General features: G+C 37.9%; 7 protein-coding genes across 7 annotated transcripts; 1 reads left to right on the top strand and 6 right to left on the bottom strand.

Moving 5' to 3' along the window:
* Positions 1-615: 615 nt before the first annotated feature.
* On the bottom strand, positions 616-2,124 carry BDF20DRAFT_826022 (uncharacterized protein; the record flags this gene model as incomplete). The annotated part of the gene is made up of 4 exons (XM_053078027.1): positions 616-863; positions 1,251-1,405; positions 1,670-1,939; positions 2,012-2,124. 4 exons carry the CDS (start codon positions 2,122-2,124, stop codon positions 616-618), a joined length of 786 nt encoding a protein of 261 aa, XP_052933060.1.
* Positions 2,125-4,284: 2,160 nt separating this feature from the next.
* Positions 4,285-6,888, bottom strand: BDF20DRAFT_838741 (organic solute transporter Ostalpha-domain-containing protein; the record flags this gene model as incomplete). The annotated part of the gene is made up of 6 exons (XM_053079200.1): positions 4,285-5,617; positions 5,715-5,787; positions 5,858-5,958; positions 6,035-6,478; positions 6,499-6,602; positions 6,685-6,888. 6 exons carry the CDS (start codon positions 6,886-6,888, stop codon positions 4,285-4,287), a joined length of 2,259 nt encoding a protein of 752 aa, XP_052933059.1.
* A 539-nt stretch (positions 6,889-7,427) lies between these two features.
* BDF20DRAFT_916192 (uncharacterized protein) lies at positions 7,428-8,732 on the bottom strand (the record flags this gene model as incomplete). Its single annotated transcript, XM_053084421.1, has 1 exon — positions 7,428-8,732. One exon carries the CDS (start codon positions 8,730-8,732, stop codon positions 7,428-7,430), a length of 1,305 nt encoding a protein of 434 aa, XP_052933058.1.
* Positions 8,733-10,030: 1,298 nt separating this feature from the next.
* BDF20DRAFT_890940 (uncharacterized protein) lies at positions 10,031-11,947 on the bottom strand. Its single transcript, XM_053082215.1, has 3 exons — positions 11,846-11,947; positions 11,744-11,773; positions 10,031-11,636 (listed from the first exon to the last, which is right to left on the bottom strand). Exons 1-3 carry the CDS (start codon positions 11,913-11,915, stop codon positions 10,174-10,176), a joined length of 1,563 nt encoding a protein of 520 aa, XP_052933057.1. The 5' UTR covers positions 11,916-11,947; the 3' UTR covers positions 10,031-10,173.
* Positions 11,948-13,331: 1,384 nt separating this feature from the next.
* BDF20DRAFT_826106 (cytochrome c oxidase subunit VB-domain-containing protein) lies at positions 13,332-14,175 on the bottom strand (the record flags this gene model as incomplete). Its single annotated transcript, XM_053078036.1, has 3 exons — positions 13,332-13,462; positions 13,568-13,798; positions 14,085-14,175. 3 exons carry the CDS (start codon positions 14,173-14,175, stop codon positions 13,332-13,334), a joined length of 453 nt encoding a protein of 150 aa, XP_052933056.1.
* A 501-nt stretch (positions 14,176-14,676) lies between these two features.
* Positions 14,677-16,727, bottom strand: BDF20DRAFT_890925 (uncharacterized protein). The gene is made up of 2 exons (XM_053082214.1): positions 15,238-16,727; positions 14,677-15,161 (listed from the first exon to the last, which is right to left on the bottom strand). The coding sequence occupies exons 1-2, from the start codon at positions 16,365-16,367 to the stop codon at positions 14,888-14,890; spliced, it is 1,404 nt and encodes a 467-aa protein (XP_052933055.1). The 5' UTR covers positions 16,368-16,727; the 3' UTR covers positions 14,677-14,887.
* Positions 16,728-17,821: 1,094 nt separating this feature from the next.
* Positions 17,822-18,482, top strand: BDF20DRAFT_803628 (uncharacterized protein; the record flags this gene model as incomplete). Its single annotated transcript, XM_053076447.1, has 5 exons — positions 17,822-17,897; positions 17,979-17,999; positions 18,113-18,183; positions 18,252-18,333; positions 18,403-18,482. Coding segments are annotated over 5 exons (330 nt in total), but the record flags the coding sequence as incomplete, so codon positions are not given.
* Positions 18,483-18,760: the final 278 nt, after the last annotated feature.

Raw genomic sequence — 18,760 nt, 5'->3', positions numbered from 1 at the left:
CTAAACAAGTAAGCCAATTTATGATCATTCATTACGTCACTGCTGATTTTTTTCTGTTTTCCCGAACTGCAGTTAATATAATGTCTACCTTCTATCAAACTTTAAGCGTTGTATGTGAAAGTTAAGATAGAATAGAAGTTTTACACAACCATCAAACATTATATTTCGCGTTTGGCTTCAGATACCAATAAGTTCAGTTGTCCTTGTTCCGAACTTGGCTCCTTATGAGGATGAGGCTTATCAGTTTTATGAATTATAAGCATATGTAAAGAATGTTTAAGCTGAAAGCTTTGCTGCAACTACGTTAACAAATGATGTGCAAGTAGAATGAAAAAGCAAGTTCTATAAAGTCTGTCGAAAATTTTCTTCCAAAAGGCGTCTAAGAATACCTTGACGATCACCATTCCGTGATCATTTGCTGGTTTATTGCTTAATTTGTCGACCTCACATTGAATACTTCCATTTTTTTTTTTTTTTTTTTTTTTTTTGCTACGGTTTATTTTATTATTTCTTGACATTTTTGTCGTGAACATAGAAGCATATCACTATAAAATTTTTTAACTTGCTAACTTTACATTTACATTTGTCCCACACTGTAGATAACGCTTTCGGTTTCTAGACTTTTTGAAAGCCAAATATTTCCAAAGCAACAGTGACATCAACGGTTACACCTTCCTTTAGATCTGCATCCACCAATACTTGTCCTACATATCCAGGTCCCATCTCTCCAGGTTCACCATTTTCCCTTTCACACTGTTCTGTCACAGCTACTAAAACGCGGTCTTCTGGGTCAATACGGTCATTTTCCAAAATCCCTTCATGACGATTCAAACAATAGATCCAATAATGAATTTTGCCCTTATCTGTGTTATTGTTTTGATTGCTGGGAAGGGGTTGCTGGACAGTGATAGACGACGCGTTCTTGGGTGGTGGTGTAACAGGAATGATAATTCCATCATCAGAATTGGTTTTAGCTTGATGAATAGCTTTGGTGCTGATGGGAATCTGTGACTTAGGTTTTTTGTTATTAGTATAGTTTGTATGGATATTAGCTGTAGCTGTATTTGTGGTAGGCTGAGTATTAGTATTAGTCTTAGTAATTGTAGTAGTAGTTGCTGTATTAGCTTTTGATGCTGGTTGGGTATCTTTCTCTTTCTTAATTTTGACAAGCGGTGGAGGAGGCTGTACAATTTGCCTCTTACCGCGTTGTAATTCAAATCGACAGACCAAGACATTATCGTTGGGGTCACTGTCTGCATAATATTGAACATCATCTTCTTCCTCATCATCATCTTTATTCAGATCATCGTTAATATGCAATCGATGCCGAGGCATGACTTGGGCTTCAATTTGAACTCGATAAGAAGTACCCAAAATAGTTTCTGATTTCGAATAGAAGTTTTTCCTATATAGTTTGTAGCGAATTGTTTTTTGTTTTTGCTGCGGTGATGATGGTAATAGTAAGGACAATTGGGTGTTTTCATTAGTGCTGATGTTTGTTAATGATTCAGAAGTCGCAGTTACAATAAAACTCTGTTGAGGTTTGTCTAACTGATTCTGACCAATTTCTAACTGCTGAATGCCTTCATTAACGCCTTGGCTGCTACTCAAAGGTTTCTCCAGAGCTCTTTCCTTACTATTAGTATTAGTTTCCTCATCATAAGCTAACCAGAGCGAACTATTACTGTCATTGTCATCGTCAAACGCATGCATATCCACATCTGTCGTCACCTCTTTTTCCTCGCATTCCCAACCATTCTCTTCTGAGGGCGGATTGATGAATATAGAAGATCTAAAGCGAAAGCGTGGTGTACCCAATAATAAACGGCGTCGTCTTTCTTGGGCATCTGTATCATCCACATCAAAATACTCATTCAAGGCTGCAGTACGTTCGTCGTCAGTCATCGATGATTCATCGTATCCGTCATCATCATGCAAACTGGAAGTTGAATTTCGCCTGATCCTTTGCTGCTGATGCTGCATATCCTGAGTTTGTTGATGTGGTTGATACGTCAGAGGGAACAATACTCTTTCCAATGCTTCACGTTGCCATAAAGCACGGAAAACAATTCCTTCATCTACAATGCCATCATGTCGAACAGAGGTCAACTGCTCAAATGTCATATTACTATATTGAACTGTCGTACGTAGTAAGTAAGATAGAACAGTGGCTTTATTAATGACCCCACCTGACGACGCATCTGCGACGAGCTTCTCAAAAGGCACTAGCGCAGAGAAACTGAGACGATGCAAGGTGTGACGTTTTGTCACTTCAGGAAGAACGCGTTCTAATTCTGCAGAGGGAATGCGCTTTCTTTTGCGAGATCGAACTGTGTCTGCCGATAAATTTTCAATGACAGCCTTTGATGATTGTTGAAGTTTTTGGTTATTACTGGGTGAGGATGTAGATGAAGTATTTTCAACTGTTGTTGCATCATCAGATGAAGTAGTTGCCGTATCGCTTAAACCTGAGAGTATCTTTTTAAACTTGGGTTGCAAAGGCCGAACATATCCTGAAAGCCGTTTGAGATCCTGATCTACAGGTCCTGTTGGTGTGAAAGTGATTTTCCCTAATGATTGCATATAAGCCATCAACACTGCTCTTAGCAAGCAATATCTCTCAAACTCAGAAGATACAAAGAGGGGGTCTGCACTTAACACATCTGCCATATAATCAACAGGTAGAGTAGATAATAGAGTTGCATTTTCAGTCCCGTACCGGAAGAGTAATAAAAGAGAAGCATCACGAAGTTGTAAGTAGGCAGAATGGCCACGAGGCAATTGACATATAGTTTCGAGATCGTGCATCATACTGGTCAAGCATAGCTGTTTGCGTGTGTAACGATTGACACAAGCCTGAGTCAAATCATGCAAATCAAATAGGACAGCTACAAACAAAACTCGTAGAGTATCTTGGTCTTCCATTGTGTCAAGTAGTTCTTGTTTGTTGATACAGTACATCCATTTCAGAACAAATCGAATGTGAGAGGATAATAATGGCCTTAAGGCCTCTCTAATACTGCTGTTGTTGCTGTTCTGATCATTGCTGTCATTATTAGTATCGTTGCTCGCTTTCTGCCATTTACGTCTAACTATATGCTGAAAAGGCGTCAGGACAAACCCGCAATGAGTTAACGCCTTAGCAAGATCGATTGTTAAACAGCTGATGCCGCCTTCTGTAGTCATATGCATGGGCAAACGGCTCTTCTTTCTTTCTTGCTCTTCAGCAGATACTGAGTCCGGTACTGAAATGAGGTCGGCATTCAGCAAAAGTCTCCTTAAGAACGGTGATTGACTGACAATCCCCTTATGTACGTTGAATCGCATGGAGAAGGGGAACGATGGATGTATGAGTACTAAGGAAAGATCAGAAAATAGTGATTCTTCAAACAGTGTTTGTTTAAAGTATCTTTCGACTTTTGAAATTCTGTTCTTAGTACGGGCAACCGTTGATGTTGATTTGTTACTTGCTATCGAATTGATAGCTTTTGACGTTGTCATGGCGATCGGTTGTTTTCAACTATGAACAATCTTGAGCCAAAAAGCGACAGATTAACTCCACTGAAAATAAAGGGGCAGAGAGCCTGAGAAACAATGAAAATCACGCGCCGCCCTTTTTCGCGCTGTGCAAAAAAGGAGAATATCGCGTTTTTTTTTTTTATGCAGGAACAATAATTTTGGAAAAGGCTACGGCAGTTGACTCCATCAAGTGCACCGTGAGCTTTATATAGTAGTACGTCTTTTTTTTTTTTTTTTTTTTTAAAGAAAAATAGAGGAAGACACAGATCAACAATAAATCATTAAACAACATTCTGTTTTTATCAATACATCAGTGATATGAGCCAGAACAGCATGTCATCTTCATGCCACTCCTTTGCAGCAGTTCTATTTGGCCTTGAAGAAACTTAATGACAGATCCGATACAGTGTACTACGTTTTTAGGCGATTAGTTGACTCCGCGTAAATTTACATAGTATGCTGTTAATGATGTTAATTACGTACTGCGCTAATATTTTTTGTCGATCTTTTCTTTGCCATGCATTTTGAAGGCTTGAGATGCTAAAAGTGAAGGTGTTTAATCGAAAAGAACAAAAGATAGATTTACAAATGTACTGCAGTAGAAACGTGCTCGACACGGATTCAGTCTATCATTCCAAAACATAACCATATATATATATATATATATATTATTTTCTAATACACGGCAAAGATAACAATTCGTGGTTGGAAATTTTATATAACTATACAGGAACAACTACAGTGGTCTTTTTCATAAGATTATACTTATTTCCAAACGTCACTGCTAAGAATTTCTTCCTCACTCAGTGTATCCGAGTTTTTATTGGAGCCACTAACGTCTGCGGTACTGTGAATGTTATTGTTGCGCTGTGACCATTGCCAAGTATCTGACGGGTTATCATGACTGTAATTATGAGCTATATAAGGCTGTTGCTGTTGGTAATCTAAATTGTTAGTAGTAATAGTAGGTGAGGTACGCGGTGACGGTGATAGCTGTGAGGGTGATGTCGAAAATATAGTGTTTTTAACATTGTTTGATTGCTGCTGCTGGTGTTGTTGCACGGTAGCAACAGTAGAAGGGTATCTTTGATTTGTGGATGTAGATGAAGAACTTTGGATATCTCTTGTTTTGTCAAGATTCGTGTTTGTGTTATGAATAGCATTTGCAATAATGGTACTGCTGCTACTAGCCATTTTTGTATTGCTCAATATTGGCCTCATAACAGCAATTTTTGGTGAAACAGCTTTTGCCGTAGTAGTAGGTGTACTAGCGCTCATGAAAGGTCCATCAGCCCGCTTTATATTGGATAATGTTGGTTTCCTACTAGGTAACGAAGGTAATTCTTTCACAGGTAGCTGTGCTTCTTCGTCTGATAAATCATCTACTAGTACATAATGTCCTTTTCCTTGCTCAATAATGACATCAATGCACCCTTCCCTGGGCCCAATTAGGTTTTCATCACTATTTCTTCGCTGATGTCTCTTGGATTTCTTCTTTTTACGACTGTATTCTCCTACCAAGCTACTGATATAATTGTTATGCTGCTCTTGCCCTTGCTGTTGCATTCCAGCGCTAATTGTGGTTGTTATACTTGATGTACCATAACCTCGTTGTTGACGACGACGTTCTTGCCGAGCCAGCCGCCATAATGGTACTCGGAAATCGACCACAGGGTAATTATAATCACCAAATACCATCTTCCGACTCGCTTCATATAATGCCTCCATTGGATCTGACGGATCGGGGTCGTCAAAAGCTAATGGTTCTGGCTCTTCCAATGGCTGAACTTCATCATTCATACCCCGTCCTGACGAGGTAAGGAACCGTGATGTAGGAACGGGCTCTAACCAACGCTTCTTTGTTGTAATATTTGAATAACGTAATCCCGCCATTATACGAGAGGTACGGCTGCTACCCATATGCGGTACACCCTCAGAAGGCTCGAAGGAACGGTAACTGAAACCAGAGCCCTTCATGGTGGTTAATGTATCCATTACGACATCTTTAAGACCAAAAGAGTCCTTGATGGCTTTTCGAATAGGCATGCGAGCAGAATGAACTGTTTGATCAAAGTAGTCTTCATAAGAAAAAGAGAATCTGTTATGGCAATTGAAAGTGATTAGACGATTAAAGTACAAAAAATGACGCCATAAAACGATATGAATAATGTTGTTGTATAAATACAAATACTTACGAATGAGCGATGGCGAAAGGAACCATTTCTATGCATACAAGGAAATCCTGGATTGCAACTGAAATATGCTCAGCTGATGTCACGAGAAATGATCATTAGTATGCACTAACATTTTTAATCGATAGATCATGGGAGCTCTTTACCTTCGGGTATGATTCCAGCAAATACGAGTAATGCTACAACAACACCTTGCCAAAAAGAAAAGAAAATGATAGCTTTTACACAAAGGAATTTCGGTAGAGGCCTTTAGAGAAGAAAGAAAGTACCTGTCAGCGAGGACCTTTACCTATGGGTTTCTGTATGATGACTCTCTGTTTTACCTGAAAGATGTCAAATCCTTCTTTGTCGCATAGAAAAACACCATCAGGCACCATAAACTTAAACAAACACTCAAATTATAAAAGAACGTCAACCAAGCATACGAACTTGACCATGTAAACTGACCTTCATTGTAGTTGCCAGTTGCTTTCAAAATCATAGTCAGAATAGCTAGGATAGGCTTAACATAAACAAATTGCAGAATGCCTCTTTTCACAAAAAGGAAAGTGTAAGGATCACCGACAAATATTTCTCTCGAATACAATGTACCAGGAAAGAAGTTTTGTGATGGAGGTCTTGAATGAAGCATAATGATTAATGCTCTTTCGCCTCCCAACTTGTTGAGTAAAAGATTGAAGAAGGCATAAATGACAAATGCCTCATAAATATCTCGGAAAGTGTCGACGTAGAACGCAACGTTAAGTGAAACGAGTGAAATATAAGTACTAATGCCGTAAATTGGTACCCTGAATTGAAAGAATACGTCAGTTCTATATCATTTTTTTCAGACTGCTGCTGCTTTTTGTTACTGTACATCCATAATATACGAATAACCTGTCTTTGTTGATTCTATTTTTAGAGATACCAGTTAAAGTTTTCCCAACATTAGATCTTTGCCTGTGTCCAATTTCTGCAAGCTAACCAACATTACCGGCTTTCTATAATTTTTCCAATGCAACCAAACTGAAAAGAAAGATATGCAGGAACCAACAACCGTACATAATAATGCAAGTTGTATCAGAATTGGGTTGAATTCAGAGCCTGCACCTCCACTTTCTCCTCCATAGGTATCTAAATTCTGCAACAACAAAAGCTTCGATGATGCTGCTTCTTCTACTACTGCTGATAATGGCATTGTGAGGTGAACTATCTTTTGAGGGTATCTCAAGTAAACATGAATTGGATGATATCAAATCAAAGATGCAACAGATTTTCTCTTTCTATAAAGGAATGGATATAATTGTCTAGTACGAATTGATGAAAAGAAGAGGTTTGAAGAGATTGCAAGGACAATGAAGTGACGATGGGTAAATGGAGAAAGAAAGGCAAAAAAGAGAAGATAGACAACATCATTTTGGTCAACTCGTTTGCTTTTTTTTTCCCTATTCATTTGTTTCATTCACGTGGAAAATATTTCATTGGTTCCAAACAAAGAGAAGGCATAGAAAAAGGCTCGTTTTCCGTACAGGAGTTTGAAAATATGTTTGGAAATTGTAGTTTGATTCTGACCTTTTATAAGGTCTGTCGATACAAAAGAAATAAGGAGCGTGTGATGGATACGTATAAAAACGAATGGATGCTAAACAACAAATTTGGGGTATTTCAAATGAAAAGCAATAAAAGCAAAGGAGTGCAAGTTAATGGTATAAAGGAAGGTAAGAGGTCAACCAAAGGCTAAAAATCCAAAGGTAAATCATCGTCATCCGTTAAATTGCCAGCCTCGAGCTTCTCCACTTGACCTGGCGATTCTTCATCTTCATCAGTGTCATCATCGTTCTGTCTATCATCTAAACCGAGTTTCTCCAAAATGTTTTTTCCACGCGGAAATGCTAAAGGCACGTGCACTTGGCTAGGGGAATCTGAATCAGCCGGTGATAAGGTATGACCAGTAAGTAAAGTATTTGTACTGTCTTTCAATGCAGATAGAGTAGGGCGCTGTGGTTGTAAATGATTTAAATTTGGTATAGGTTCAATGACTGAAATGGAGAATTCTGCGTCAGAGGGTACAAATGGTGACGAAGCCGTGTTCTCCCCTGTTTCTTCATCATCTTCTTCTTCGAAGAAATTAATACTACATGATGCATTTCCATTACTATTCTCTCTGAAACAATAAGGATTTGGTGATAGTGATCTTGCTCTTCGTGTAAAGTAGTCTTTTTGAGCGTTATTAACGCTATCAGTATCACTGCTGTCATTATCTACTAAGTCATTTTGCGTTATCACTATTGGCTTATACTTAATTGATGTTGTATTCGTTTTTGGAAATAAATCAATGAGATCGTCATCTTCGCCAGCTTCGCCAGCTTCGTCATCATCCTTATCGCAACTAAGGTTTTCATTTAGGATACTATTGTCACCACCTGTGCTATTGTTATCGTTGTCTTCTGCATAACCACTGTCTGTGGCCCTTGCTGCTGCTCCGGGTTTTTTATCATAGATACCACCAGTTAAACCGGACAATGATACGAGAACAGGAACTTTTCTACTTTCATTGCCTGGTGTATGGGGAGGTGTCACATCTGCGTTCTCGTCGATAACTCGGCGTTTGGTCAAAGGTGCTTCAGCGACTGAATTCTCATCTGTTACGTCGTTCTCATTGCTTTTATCAGCGTTATCTTCATTATTTTCAGTTTTACGTATAACATCGCTTCCTTTTGAGCTCGATGGACGTAATGCAGGAGTTTCCCGATTATCTATACTGCTCAGAACGGCTGCTTTAGGGTGATTGAGCGAACTTGCTGTTGCTTGAAATTTTTGAACCGGCTGTTGCACATTCTCTTCCTCATCATCAGTGTCATTCTCTATACGCCTTCGAACTGCACGACGTTGCTGGCCTTGGGAGCTACTTATTGCGTTTGAGTCATTTTCTTGTCGTTCACGACGAATGGGAATGACAGGATTGAAATAGTGGTCAATGTTACGGTTCGAATGTTTGTCTTCTTCAATTTCAGTTAATTTTCTCCTACTGAGTGCTGGCATCGTCAGTGTTCACGAAGGTTACTTTTCTTTCGGTGTATTGTCACTTGTATTAGCCAACACTAAGTTTCACTAAACCTTATCAAAGTGCTGTATTTTGTTATTTGAGCCTTCTTGAATGGAGGCGCGGAGTCGTGTTACTTGTTTAGATGAACAGAAAGAAAAAAAGGTTTTGGATTTAAAACAAAAAACACTGACAATAACCCCGTTTTTTTTTCTAAAAAAAAGGCAAAAAAAAGCCCGCTTATCTTCATCATTTACGATCATGATTATTGTGTTTCAAGCAACCTAACTCGTTGCCCTTGATTTCCAGCATCTTCAGTTAAAAATAGCGAACCAAGTAGCGGCTACCATAAGTCTAAAAGCAAAAATAAAGGACTTATAAGAAGGAAAGACTCGTTGGGAGTTTGCAGTGTCTTTGGTCCATCAAGTTAATAATCATATCGTTCAATGATAAACTAACAACCGTTTGGACTACTATCAGAAAAGCTTTTTAGAGTTTACGATCAATATGAGTAACAGCTTTTCATGATCAACCAAACATATGAATTCCAAGTGATATGAGGATGCAAGGTAAAGTTATGTTGAGCTAAATTTCACACGTGAAGAACGAAACCACAAATAAACGGCACGACCGTGATCATAGATGTGGGTATCCATTAAGTTCTCCTTTATATCAATCATTTACCATTGTGTCTACAGAAATAGTAAAGCAACGATATCATAGATTAATAGAGTTGTGTTGGTATTCCGTGAGTGATGAACTATTCGGAAAGCTTAGGTCTGTTATTTGCTGTATTTTCTGTAAGTCATCTAAATGCTTTGTCATGAGAGGAAGACTTTGACAGATTGGATACAAAAAAAAGAGGATGAGGAGGGTGTTCAAAAAGACGTTCTGAAATCATTGAGGAACAATACTTTGATTGACATTGTTATGAACTATATGATAACAATACACAATTTTCTAAAGTTTTACTATGGCTCGCACCGAACAGTCTCAACTGTTACTCTAGCTTTGCATTGCACTTTTAAAATAAATGACTCTCAGTTCTTTCGCTTTTTAGAACTCACTGCACAACAATTTGAAAACGCAAGCTTAAGCACGTTGTTATTTTTTGTTCAAAAGCATTAAAACATTGATCAACGAAAGTTGTTTATCATCACCTGCTATTTCCTTGTATCTATATTTGTGCTTTGATTAATTTGAGTAAAGCTTGTTTTCGTTTATACCAATCGAGCAGACACAATATTAAAATACACAGACCAAACAAAGAATGGATGCAAAAAAAGAGGAGAAATGAGGTATATATTACAAAAAATATGTATCAATTAAATTTATATTATTCTTTTTATATCTAATATAGATTTTTATGTAGTTAAATACAAAGGGTTTAGGCTGCTTCCAGAGTCCTCGTAAACCTAATATACTCTATTACGATATTAATTAATGACCATAATAATAATCTTCTACACTGACCAAAGCAGGTAGGCTTGTGGTATCTGTTGTCGTCACAGCTATTCCAGTCATTTCACTATTACTATTGTTGTTAGGTGACATTATGGTGTTCGTTGTAGAAGCTTTACTTCGTAGAGAAGGTGACCTTGGTAACTTTGCGACTACTGAAGCAACCACATTCATAAAGCTCTGGGGCCGCCAGCGTGTCGAAACCTGTTGCTGTTGTTGATAATCGCCCAAAGATTGTTGCTGCAGTCTTCTACGACGGTTATTGTAAACGAGCATACCGGCGAGACCCAAAGCGGCTACACAGCCAATACCTACTCCGAGGCCAATACCTAGGGCTCGGTGGTTAACATCATTTTCGCCCGGTGAATTGGGATCATTCTTCACAGTATTATTATCGTCATTGCTGTCCACATTGGGGAAAGAGTTGATAACATCTGTAGGTGTGTTGGAAGGACTGCTGGCTGCCGCTTCATCAGTCAAAGATGTTGTTGTTTCTGGATTAGTTGTGGTGATCTCATTAGTATCACTAACATCACTATTATCATTGTCATTCGTGGAGCTACTTGCAGTTATTAACCCATTATCATTTTCATTGGATCCATTATTGTTTTCGTCATTCTCATTGTTAAGATTATTTGCAGATGCCATTGTTGGTTCTGATGATATTGTTGGAGAAGAAAGTGCGGCAGGCGTTACTCCGTATGCAACCATATTAGTTGTTGAAGTGGTAGTGCTAGCGAGTCGTGTGGGGGCGGGGTAACGATAAGTCTGTTCACTAATGATACTACTAGCACGAAGATGCTGCTGGTGGGCTTTATGTGTTGGTCTAAACTTTTTACCCTTTGAAGAAGCTGTCGAGTGATGAGCTATTGATTTTTTTGTTGATGTAGGTTTCTCTTTTTTAAGGTGTTTTTCTCTATCATGAGCGCTTTTGTGATGGTGTTTATGGTCGTAATGACGATGGTAGTTGCTGTTAGAGTATCTATTGGTATTTTGCTGGTGACCAGAATGTACAGGTTTTGTTTGATGCTTATCTGTATAATGGTCCTCATAGATGGAAGATGAAATATGATCGCCACTTCCTATCGTTGTGGCTGTGGTTTTAGCAGCAGTAATAGTCTTATGATAGGCTGCTACAAAGGTTGTAGTTGTACAAGTAGGAATGATTTTAGTTTTTGTCGATGTTTTTATCACTGTAGAATGACTTATTGTGAATGTTTGCGTTTGTGTATTCTTCCAACAGCGACTTGTCGATGTGATATGGAAGCATAATGGAGGTAGAAGGCTTTTTAGTATTGATGTCGATTTTGTTGGTGATGATGAGGTAGTTGAAGTAGTAGTAGGTTTCTTATGAATACGTAAGGTATACACTGGCTCTTCGCTCTTATGATCATGATGTGCTCGTAGTAGTTGTCGTTGTAAAGATGATGATATCGGATAATCTATATAAGAAGAGTTAGAAGGGGATCGACAAGGAATAGATATTATTGTCTTTTATATTGGCATTTATTTTGAGGGTAAACGAAAACGAATGATGAATAAAAAGTACCTGTCAAAACGGGAGTTTCTTTAAACTTTTCTAAAAGTTTTACATTCCAAAGGATATCAGTAACTAATTCGAAGCTATTTAGATGATTGTACAAACGTTTACCTGTAGAAGCAACATTGAGCCCAAGTAGAAGTATATTTATAAAGAGCAGTGGCAATATCACTCGGTTCATTGAAGGACATCCAAAAATCTTTTTGATCAAATATAAAGTGCAAAAAAAAAAAAAAAAAAAAAAAAAAAAGTAAGAGTTTAAAGAGGAATAAAGAAAGCAAAAATCCAGGAGGAAGTGTAGAGAATTTATTGAAAAAAAAAAAAAGAAGGAGAGAGAGAGAGAGCGTGTAATATATGAGTGTGTATCTGTATAGGTTCTAGTAACTATACAGTGAAGAAATGGAGAAAAATAAAGGAAAAAGAAAGAGATGTGGAATGGTTCAGGATAACGTTGTTACAATAAGGTTAAACAGCCAGATACAATAACTTACTGGGATCATCGTCTACTTCAGTATTAACCAAAGATATTACTGTGCTACATTGCACCTTTTCCTAGGGTTGTGCACACATTTCGGTTAGTTCATTTTTCAAGGCAATACTGGACTAAATAAATGACTATTTTTAAAAGACCTCCTTCGTCCTGCGCAGAAATAAAATAGAACAATAAAAGAGAAACAAAAAAGCAATTTGACTTAGTAGCTTTCAAAAGGGTAATTAAATTTTTAAAGGAGAGCACAAGGCTCACGTTTAGCTACTTCAACCCCTAGCTTGTTCTTGTGGGTTGGTATATTACTGAACTACACACTTCTAATGGCTCTTTTGTGCAAGAGAGCGATGGTATGTAAAAGTAGTAGTAGCGTACATATGCCTCTTTAGGAAGGATCTACCGGGTGGCAAATGCACATAGTGTAATATATAACCGTTAGCCAGGGGCTTGTTGTGAGCAGAAAAACAGAAAATGCGAAAAGCTTCATTAAATTAGCCAAAAAGATTGTTATTCTTCATCAAAAGCGGTATACAGTCAGGAGAACACAGGAACTGAATACGATGCTGGACAATAAGGGAGACATGACAACCTACGAGTAGGAAATCAACGGAAGTCCTGATTATATAAGATGTCGGACTGCTCAATACGTGGAGAAGCTAAATAATCGTTACAAAGGAAAAGAAAATCACTATGTGTACTTTTCTGCTAAACGTCAACGTTCTTACTCTGTTGCAGCGATGATCGATATAAGGAAGGGAGAGGTAGGGTGCTAATATATTACAAGTGCTTCATATAGTTGGGTATCGGAAAATACACGCTTAAAGCTCTTTTCTTTTATCGTGCGGGGAAAGGAAGAAGCCCAATTTTTGTGAACATTAACTGCCAAATGCATGTATTTGTAGTTTAATAGGTCTTTGTTAATGTGTCTCAACAAAATAGAAGAATTCACAAAGGGAAAACAATTATAAGCTCTCTAATCCGAATCTTCTATCTTTCTTCCATTCTTTCGACTTTGACTTTTAGATAATTACATGTTTTATCGGATTTGTTTCTTTCGTATAATTGTGAGCGAGTGAGCAAGTGAGTGTGTTTAAAGTATATACTGTTAATTTAATGGTGGTGAGCATCTTCAGCACCTACGAAATCCATTTTGAAAACAGAGCCACATTCGGGACAACGATCGTATTCGTGAGATTTATCCAAGTTGATCCAAATGACTTCGTGTGATTCAGCGGGGAAACCTAAAAATATTGTGCATTTATGTTTATCGTTAGCAAAGCGTTTCCTTGTTGTAATGTGTTATCTAAAATTGCACATATAGTTTCAAATATTTCAGTGATTTTTACCAGTACAGCCAACGAAACGAATAGGATCATGAGATTTCACAACAATAGGGTTGGATTTTGTACCAATGTGGGTCATATTCAAAGGTTCCAAATCAAAAAACTCTTTGCCTTCTAACTTAGCGAGCAATTCTTGTCTTTCTAAACCTGTAGCTTGTTCAAGATCAGTTGGGACTTTGCCGTCTTCAGATCCGGGACCAAGGTTGGATTCAGAGGGATGACCAACGGCTCCAGCTAAAAGTATCAGTAATAAAGAAAGGGTGTTCGTTAGTATGAACTTTCTCTCTATATCTGGACATCGGTGGGGTCGCGACGTTATTTTTTTTTTCTCGTTATATTTTCTCAAACAAAGAAGGTTGCGATGTATTTCTGGACTGTAATTTGGACTCAATCTCCAAATGAGTTGTTTAACTTGTCACTATTTGTCCATTGTTGGTGGGTCAACAACCCTTCTTTTCCCCCACGCAATGTCACTAATTTCGTCCTCAAAAAGCAATCGTCAACTATGTTAGATATTTACAAAGACGAGCGCCGAAAACGGAGAAAGGTCTAACAGAAGTACGAGCAGCAATGGGTGCAGCTCTAATAGCAGCGCGGCGAAGGGCGAACATTTAGATTAAATACAAAAGAGAGGGGAGGCGAATAAATAAAAAAATAAGGTAAAATAAAGAGCAACAATAGGACTTTATTGTTATGCTACATCCGCAACTGTGTTGGCCGTTCAATCAAAGCGGCTTCTTTAACCAATCTCAGCCCTGGAAGGAATACCTGTTAAAAACCATTTGCTGGATAGACCTGTGACGTCACAACAACGGTTGTGCCTGATTTAATCCTTGCTTTAGCTTTGTCCAAAGAAGAATTACTACTGACACTGAAAAGAGAAATGAGCACGATTCTCTGGCTTCAGGACACAGTTTGAATATGTCGGCTTCTTAATGATTTTTAGTCTATTACTTTGTCATCGCTCAACAGAGTGGGGTAAATCCAACTTTTTCAAATTTGACAATGTGGGGAAAGAGCAAGGAATTGAATGTCCGCTTCTAAACATATGCATGAAATGTCACCTTACAGGACCATACCAATATATATGACATTCTTTTAATTGAGAGGTAGGAGGGAATAGTAAAGGAGTGTAATCCACTTTATTTAAGTATGTAATGAAGCTTCTATACAAATGTAAAATGAAGATAATGCGCGAAAGGGTGTCTGCATTGTATAAAAAAGGATTGATGAGCACTTCTCGTTACTAAATTGATGTACAGTAGCAGACGGAAGACTACAGGTATGTATAACTTGTTCTAGCGCTTCGAAAGTATGTGATGGCTAATTGCTATTGCTGTTCTGTTGTTTGGCTTCGAGTTTCTCTTCAAGCAATTTGATTTTCTTTTGCAATGGTAAGGAAATCTCTTCTGCTGTTTGCTTTACAAGTTGGGTTATTGCATCAAGCATTGCTGGATTAAGCGAACCAAGGGTATCGCTCGCTACATTCGAAGCACTTGATTCATTTGCGCCCAGAGAGGATGGCAAGCTCAGAGCTTGAACCTTTTTGGCGGTTGTGAAAGGATCAATCAAATAAGAAATGAACGTTTCATGATTACTACGCAAAAGAACTTATGAATATATGCTGCTGCCTTTTACATAGTCATATAAAAAATTAGACCCCTTAGACTTACCGTAAAACCTGCTCAATTTTTTTCATAGCTGCTTCTAAACGTGCAGGGAAAGTATCATTCAACACAGTTTCCTTGTATTGTGATAGGAAATCCAATAATTTTTGATGCTTAGCATCAATCTCAAGTATTTTTTCCAAAACAGCAACATTGCTAGTAGCTGTCGCTGTAGTCTCTACCATAGCATTACCATCAGTGACATCTTCTGTTCTTGGTCTCTTTCTGGAATCACCATTGTCTGCGTCTGTGTTGCGGATGCTCGCCATAGCATTCATCTTCTCTTCGATTGCTTGTGCGCGCATTTTAATCACTGGCTCAATCATCTTCACGTTGTTATGCATAAATTCAATTTCACGTTGCATTTCCTCTATATGTTTAACTGCAGCTACTTGATCGAACTGATGAAGAGCAGCATTGGTATTTGGCACTCCTTGAATACGAAGCGTTTCAACAATTGCACGTGTTGATTGATTTTTTTGTTTCAACTGTGCAAGTTCAGATGAGATATGTTGGATGGATTGCTTAATCGCCTCCTGAGAAGCCATCAATGTTGCTGACGCTGCGGCTGTTTCTGCAGGACTGGCGGTACGACTGTTATCGTTCTTATTCTGTTGCTGCTGTTGCATTTGCATTTGCTGCTCTGTAATTGTGATCATCTTTTCAGACAATGACTTGAGTGCTTTATACTCTGATAAACCTTCGATTATTTTTTGTAAATTGACCGGTCCCACTTGCTCATACACCTCCTTCCTCACAGTTTCGGCAATCCTGGCAGGAATCGATTTCAATACCTCTTCATTTTCCTTCTTTACTTCTTTCAATGTTTCTTTCTGTTTATCATCTAATGTTGCTGTCAACTTTTCAATTACAGTTGTTTCTACTGTAGCTGTAATCCGTCCTATGTCAAACTCCTCTTTCAATTTTTCAATTAAGCTGCGTTGACGTTGAGTACTTTGATCAATTTGAGCAGTAACAGCTTGAATAGTTCTTCTCGAGAAATCGACCATTTTTGCTTTCGACGCCTCGAACTCATCTTTCAATTGTTTAATATCTGTTTTTTCCAGTTTTGACTGCTTCAATGACTGTATATCTTCCAGCACTTTGGATAGTTGCTTTTCCATCTCTTGATTCATGTTTGTTTGGAACTCTTTCACTGAATCAATATATAATGTCACAAAGCTACCGCAACGTTTTTCTGTCAAGTTCACAATTTTACTGATGAGTTCCTTTGAGAAATTGACAAGGCGCGATTCATGTTCAGATTGCCTAAATGGTTGTTAAGCGTTGTTTCAACGAATGAGAAATAGAGCGTAGACGTTGAATAATTAAACAAAATTCCTACTCTTGTATCTTTCGCTTCATATCATCTTGTAGATCTCTAATCGTTTTGCCTAATAGTTCAGTGCGATGAGATCGGTGAAGGAGTCAGTGAGATGTTCATTTTTCATAATCATCGACGTGAATCATTTACTTATGTTCTCGTATGCTTGGTCAGGTCTATTAGGATTATGCGCAAAACTGTCACGTATTTCGATTAAAGACTTTAGCTTTGTATCAGTAGCCTTAACTTCACCCGAAATACGTGTTGATTCATAGAATGACCTGCAATAGAGACGGCATAACAGTAAGAAGTCAAGGATCTATTCCACACATATATAATTCTATGGCTCATTGATAGAATGGACATAAAAAAAAATTTGCTGCATTACTTGAAACATTCTCTCAAGGCTTTCTCGGCAAATTGTAAGATCTCTTTCGCAAGAGCTTCTGCTTGTTGTTTTTCCTGCCTAAACTTATTATCGTTCATTGTTGGCATTAGCAGTGCTTCTTCTTTTATTTCTAACAGCCAGCAGAAAGAAAGAAGGGAAAAGTGACTTTCGAACGAAAAGCTGAATTTCCCAGTGTTTGATTCTCTCTAAAACCAATAAAAATCATTTGCTAGACTATTAACGTGTACCTGATTTTGAATGCCATTTCCAAAGGGTTAGAGATTATAATTAATTTTTTGTAACCCATCCTTAATTTCCCCTCAATCTCTGAGGTAGTTTCGAAACATTGTTACAAGGCATAAGGCAATGTTCGTAGCACAATTTTTCGTTTTCTCGTGGTGAATTCCTGAGATAGTCGAACGATTAAAATTATGATGCTTTCTCTTGGAGATCTGTTACAGCACGTAAGCCAATGCTCCTATCTCAAGCAAACGGTCGCAGCTATTGCACATACACTTGTGTCAAGACGCAAACGTTACTTCACGTTGTGCTCGATGAACTAAATGACTTCATAAGCTTTCTTTGTCTCTATTTTGCTGCTCACGATTTATCGGAATTTCAAGCTGACAGCACTTCTGCCCTGGCACTGGCTGGCTCCACAAAAAAGTATAAAACTGCAGAACCTGGAAAGAATATGAAAGGCGAACAGAAAACTAGAAAAAGCGAGAACCTTTCTTTTCTCTATCTCTTTTTCATCCTTTTTACGACATAACTCCCTTGACCTATATTTGCATCTTCTAACCTTATCATCAGGTTGATCTTAAACATTAATCTTAACGATATCGTAATAATATTCATTATCCAATTCTATGTCTGCAGCAATTTCACCTTCAAAACTAGCAGTTCTTCATGCGTATCGCAACTTGTTGAAAACACAGAAAGAAGTGTTTTGTGGTAATTAGAATAAAGTGTGCGGAATGTTTGGATATACTAATGCTGATATATCGCATTCTATGACCTTCATTGTTTATTCAGCTGATACGAAAGCGATACAAGGTAAGAATAATGTTGAAAAATTAGATAGAGAAAAAAATAGACATGCTTAGCAGGCAGGCAATTACACTGTAACAGAGGTATCTAAAAGAAGTTATCCCTTTAACGTATAACAGCTGCTAAAAAAGAGACACATGCTAGATTTATGCAGTTCAAGGATGAGACCAATACAGACGTTCTTGAGGAGGTAACTGTGAATTTTCACTGATGTAGAATGAAAAAGCAGGGAAAGATCTCATCGGATGGTTTTTTCAGAAACTAAAATTAGCTGGACAAGTAGCAACTTTATTGAAGAGAAATGTGATCCAAGCTGTAGAGAAAGATGAGAATCTCTTCAGTAAGCAGTTGCGAAAGATAACTCCAGAAATTGCGCGAAATCTTACATCTCCGGATTTTTTCACAATAGAACTGAGAATTACAAAAGACACAGAATTAGGCGACAACGACAGTATTAAAAATTCCAAGAATATTCATCGTAAAAAAAAGAAGGATGCCAACACTGGTAGTAGCTGTCACGATGGCTTACATTAACAATTGAGTCTATAAATCAGAAAAAGGGAACTATGCATGCTTAAAGATGCCACTCAATTTTGTCGAACTCTACAGCTTACAAGGATAGTATATGAATATATTAATGTGAAGAACGGGACCCTTCCCGCCTCTTTGACTTTTTTCTGTCTCATAAGTCAACAAAATCAACGTATGACAAAACGAAAGACCATTTACGCAATTGCGGGCTTCACGATGACGGGTTGATTTTTTAT

Source organism: Mycotypha africana (assembly GCF_025528875.1).
Source record: "Mycotypha africana strain NRRL 2978 chromosome Unknown BDF20scaffold_10, whole genome shotgun sequence".
Classification (NCBI taxonomy): domain Eukaryota; kingdom Fungi; phylum Mucoromycota; class Mucoromycetes; order Mucorales; family Mycotyphaceae; genus Mycotypha; species Mycotypha africana.
The sequence above is the reverse complement of the archived record's forward strand: the minus strand, read 5'-3'. Positions and strand labels throughout refer to the sequence as shown.

Excerpts from the sequence above, each read along its gene's own strand:
- BDF20DRAFT_890940 (XM_053082215.1), bottom strand. The coding sequence starts at position 11,915 with ATGAACCGAGTGATATTGCCACTGCTCTTTATAAATATACTTCTACTT. Across the intron at positions 11,774-11,845 it reads GCTCAATGTTGCTTCTACAG|AAAAGTTTAAAGAAACTCCC; the intron begins GTAAACGTTTGT and ends TAAAACTTTTAG. Across the intron at positions 11,637-11,743 it reads AGAAACTCCCGTTTTGACAG|ATTATCCGATATCATCATCT; the intron begins GTACTTTTTATT and ends CTTCTTATATAG.
- BDF20DRAFT_890925 (XM_053082214.1), bottom strand. The coding sequence starts at position 16,367 with ATGAATCAAGAGATGGAAAAGCAACTATCCAAAGTGCTGGAAGATATA. Across the intron at positions 15,162-15,237 it reads AAAATTGAGCAGGTTTTACG|TAATCATGAAACGTTCATTT; the intron begins GTAAGTCTAAGG and ends TCTTTTGCGTAG.